The sequence below is a fragment of the Myotis davidii genome, unplaced genomic scaffold, assembly GCF_000327345.1.
Source record: "Myotis davidii unplaced genomic scaffold, ASM32734v1 scaffold239, whole genome shotgun sequence".
Classification (NCBI taxonomy): Eukaryota; Metazoa; Chordata; class Mammalia; order Chiroptera; family Vespertilionidae; genus Myotis; species Myotis davidii.
Genome location: NW_006290019.1, coordinates 2,648 through 7,439, shown reverse-complemented (window position 1 = coordinate 7,439; position 4,792 = coordinate 2,648). Strand labels below are relative to the sequence as shown.

General features: G+C 43.4%; 1 protein-coding gene across 1 annotated transcript; it reads left to right on the top strand.

Moving 5' to 3' along the window:
* The first annotated feature begins 261 nt into the window (after positions 1 to 261).
* Positions 262 to 4,419, top strand: LOC102762062 (gamma-tubulin complex component 5). Its single transcript, XM_006762720.2, has 3 exons — positions 262 to 1,039; positions 3,936 to 3,989; positions 4,103 to 4,419. The coding sequence occupies exons 1-3, from the start codon at positions 819 to 821 to the stop codon at positions 4,227 to 4,229; spliced, it is 402 nt and encodes a 133-aa protein (XP_006762783.1). The 5' UTR covers positions 262 to 818; the 3' UTR covers positions 4,230 to 4,419.
* Positions 4,420 to 4,792: the final 373 nt, after the last annotated feature.

Sequence of the window (4,792 nt, the reverse complement as noted above, 5' to 3'; positions counted from 1 at the left end):
GTTTGTACAGCATACTTTTCGAATTAAACCTATGTTTCTATGAAAAATGAAGCTTTTGTTTTTTTGCAGCCCACATAAACTTAAACATTATTTGGCCAGTTAGCCTTTGAGTTTTACATGCTTGCTTTTTAGATTGTCTTGGGATTTTTATCTTGTCACATAACTACAGGAATGCAGTGTAATAAACCACACGAAAACCTAGTTCCCTAAAAGAAAAAATAAAGGTCAATGTAATAGGTTTCAGAACGGTTATGCGCAATAATTAACAAAATTTAAAGGTACAGTTTTAATTACGAACAGCAAAGACGACAGCTTTGGCTCAGGGTGAATAAGACCTTCTCCGGCCACCAGGAGGCGCAGCGCTCGGCGCCGCCACGCTGACTGCAGTGCCGCGATCCCGCGGAGGGAACGTCCCCTCCAAGGGGAAAACGCTGGGAGAGGGCACCTCGCAAATTGGCCTTTTATTATGTAGGAATATTATATAGGACCCCATGCTGTAGTTTACATCCCGGTGACTATTCCATAGCTGCACGCCAAGGCGCCTGAGGAGGCAGGTGGAGGACACTGAATGACAACTACCAGCGGCTCTCAAAGCAGCAGCAGTGAAACCAACCACGGTCACCCAGGGACTGGCTTAATCCGATGGACAAAAGCGGCGACCTCCCCGAGGACGCTCCTAACTGGACGCGGGGAGACTGGAACACACACCCTGCAGCCGCCAGCGAGGACCCGCCCGCCTATCGCGATAGCAACCTCAGCCTTTCCCACACCACACGCCGTGGGGCACGAACTCTCGCGAGAGCAGCCTCTAACGCGAAATGCTGTGGCGGAGAGAACTCTCGCGAGAACGAGTGCCACCCCCGAGGGTACTTGGCGCCGGGGAGCCGAGAAACATGGCGCGGCCAGAGCCGTCCTGGCGCCGGCTCAACCCGCAGCTGGAGCGCGACGTGCGGGAGCTCGTGCGCCACGTGGCGGGCCTCAGGGACGACGTGGACCCCAACTTCCAGCTCTGCCTGCACTTCGCCTGGTCCAACTTCAGGTGTGGGGCGCGGGCCGGGGAAGGAGGGCCGGCGGTTTTGTCCGCGTCTCATCCCAGCATCCGGAACGGTTCCGGCGAAATTTCATTTATTTCCTTTCTAATTTCAATAGAAATCTTGAATTACTGAACAGTTTTTCAAAATCAGTGATCTTGAGTTTCAACCTTAATGATCATACATGAAGTTCCTACTTAGTTTACAATGAGAATAGACAACGAGGTAAAAGCCCGCCAAGTTTCTAAAATAATAAACTCAGTTCTTAGATGTAACTTAACAGAATGTTTTTCTTACAGATTGAATGAATTATTTTTTGCTTTTCTTTTTTATTTTTATTGAGCTTATTGGGGTGACATTAGTTAGTAAACTAATGTAGGTTTCAGGTGTACAATTCTGTAATACACCACCTTAAGTCAAGTCTCCTTCCGTCACCATTTATTACCTCTTCTTCCTCCCCCCACTTATTTTTATTTTTCAATTACAGGTGACATTCAATATTGTTAGTTTCAAGTGTACAGCATACTAGAAGTGGTTAGGTATTTGTGTAATTTCCAAAGTGATCTCCCCGTCAGTTTAGTGCCCACCTGGCACCGTGCATAGTTATTACAATGGTGTTGACTAGACTAGAGGCGGACTCCCGGGTCCTCAGCGGACCTCCGCCCTCTCGCAGTCCAGGGGCCTCAGGGGATGCGGGGAGGCAGAGAGGCTCCCGCCACCATCACAAGCCTGAAGCCATGAGCCCGGCTCCTGCATTGAGCATCTGCCCCCTGGTGGACAGTGCACGTAATAGCAACCGGTCATTCGGTTGATTTGCGTATTAACCTTTTATTATATAGGATTCCTATGCTGTACTTTACATCCCTGTGACTATTTCATAGCTGCCAATTTGTGCTTCTTAATCCCTTTCACCTTTTTCACCCAATCCCCCTCTGGCAAACATCAGTTTGTTCTCTGTCTGAGTTTGTTTCTATTTTATTTGTTCATTTTGCTCTTTAGATTCCAAAGATAAGTGAAATCATATGGTATTTGTCTTTCTCTGTCTGACTTTTTCACTTTGCATAATACATTCTAGGTCCATCGCTATTGTTACAAGTGGTAAGATTTCATTATTTTATTTTATTGATTTCTTTTTAAGAGAGAGAGAAACATTGATTTGTTGACCCACTTGTTTATGCATTTACTGGTTGCTTCTTATATGTGATCAGAGATTGAACTCACTACCTTACTCTAACCTAGCTACCTGGACAGGGCAAGATTTCATTCTTTTTTACTGCCGAGTAATATTCCATTGTATATATGTGCTACATCTTTCTCTAATCATCTATCCATGGGCACTTGGGTTGCTTCCATTATCTTTGTTACTGTAAATAACACTGCAAGGACAGAAACTAAAATGTGTATTTAAAATAATTTTTCTATTAATCTTTCTAAATGGCAGTAAGTAGATGGATGACATCATTTTAGAGTTGGGAAAGGACTAAGAAGTTACTACCTCCTTTTATACAGTAAGCAACTAAATTATAATAGGTGAATTAGTGTTCCAGTCAGCCATTTAGGGGATAGAATTAATGTTATTTAGTAGTGCAATTTACTTCAAAGTTCAGATTGTTGGCTTTGATACTAAAAAAGTGGAAAACAAGAGCCAGTGAGCTACACTGTCTATATATATAAAAGGCTAAGCGACCGGCCAACTAGCTGGCAGGTATGATGCACACTGACCACCAGGGAGCAGATGCTCAACGCAGGAGCTGCCGAGCGACAGCAACTTTGCAGAGTGCCATCTTACACTCCAGGATCCCTCGGGGGAAATCTGACTGCCAGTTTTGGCCCGATCCCCACAGGCCAGGGCAAGGGACCCCACCTGCCAAAGGGACCCTGCTCACTCTGCAGACGCTCTTTGAGCCATGGCCCCAGGTGTGGCCAGCCGGAAAGGGACCAAGGGAGATTGGCTCCAGGGCGTGTCCAACCCTTCTCACCCCTCCGGTCACCTTCTAATTTATTTCCTTTCAATGTGCATGAATCTGTGCACTGGGCCTCTAGTAATTTTATGATGCTTTAATCCATCAGAAATATGAACAATTTGCATTTTCTTTTTTAAAATTGTGGCCATGTTGTAGGCCCTAGAACTTCAGAGAGAGGTGAAATGTAGTGCCTGTCCTTAAGGAAGAAAGAAATGAAAGTTAATTATATATGATGAGGATAGGGGTTCTTAACATGAGGGCCTGAGGATAGAATTCAGGTTCTAAATTTGGACAAGAAAAAGTTCACACTAACCTTTAACTAAAAAGTAGCATTTCTTTCAATTATGAATGAAAGCAACAAACAATATTAGCTTACCTATAAGTGTGTCACTATTAGAAATCACATTTCACATCCTATTATAGTTGCAGATATTTCTAATATTATTTATGTCTCACTTTAATGGTAGTTATGGACCCACTGCTAGATCTTACTTAATACTTTAAAAAGGAATGTTTCTTACTTATCACAGACTTTTAAAAATACTTCACAACTGTATTTCAGTATACTTGGTTTCCTTTGTATTTCATTTTATGATTTAAGAGAGGGGATCCCGACTCTTCCCTGGGCTTCATTATAGCATAAAAAAATTCGGAACAGTATAGGATGTGCTGTGCTGGGCTTAAATACAGGGCATTATGGGAAGACAGAGGATCCAGAGGACAGGGTGGGGGTGACTTGGGATGGCCTGCATTCTGGAAGGCTATTTGAGCACTCTCTGAGATGTGTGGCTGTTTGCTCGGATGGCGGAGGTGAAAAAGCGAGAGAGGTGCACTGCTGAGTGCAGCTGAGTGCAGGGTGTTCGGAGACATGGAGGGCAGTGATACCGGTCTGCTTAGCTAGATGACAGGATTGATGTAAGAATTGCATTTTGTCTTCTAGATTTCATCGTTTCTTGGATGTCAACAGTCACAAAGTAGAAAAGACAATAGAAGGGTAAGTCAGTTTTATATATATGAGTATATGTACATATTCAAAATATATGTATTTTTATAGATCTTTTTATTTAACTTTCTAACTATCAGTACATTTTTTAAAATATGTTTTAGAATTTATGAAAAATTCATCATTCATTCTGATCTTGGTAAAGCTGCCAGTTGGAAGAGATTAACTGAGGAATTTCTAAATGCATCACTTCCGAACATAAAGGAAATAAAGGTGGGCATTATATTGTGAGATCTCCGTTGTGTGTGTTACCATTTCCAATCTGAATACTGTCAGCTATTGTCTGTTAAATAGACCTTCATTCACTTAGTCTTGTTCACTGGCTAGAGCAGAACACGCTAGGAACTGACGCAAGCATTGCCATGAAGCCCAGTGTGCTTCAGGCTCAAGGTGAAAGAACAAGCATGCGCTTGTTTATCATCTCAGCGCCAACCTGCTGTGAAAATTGAGATAAGAGCCCTGGCCAGTTTGGCTCAGTGGATAGAGCATCAGCCTGAGGACTAATGGGTCCCAGGTTCGATTCCAGCCAGGGGCACATGCCTGGGTTGCAGGCTTGATCCCTCCGCCCCCTCCCATAGGGGATGTGCAGGAGGCAGCCAATGATTCTCTGTCATCATTGATGTTTCTATCTCTCCATCTCTCTTCCTTCCTCTCTGAAATCAATAAAAAATATATGTTTTAGAAAATGAAAAAATTGAGATAAGAGGTTGACACAAATAATAGCACTGTCTAGCTATCTCAGGTCTTTTAAATGGCTTCTCTGCACTTGGCAATAGGAACTCCCTGTAGAATGC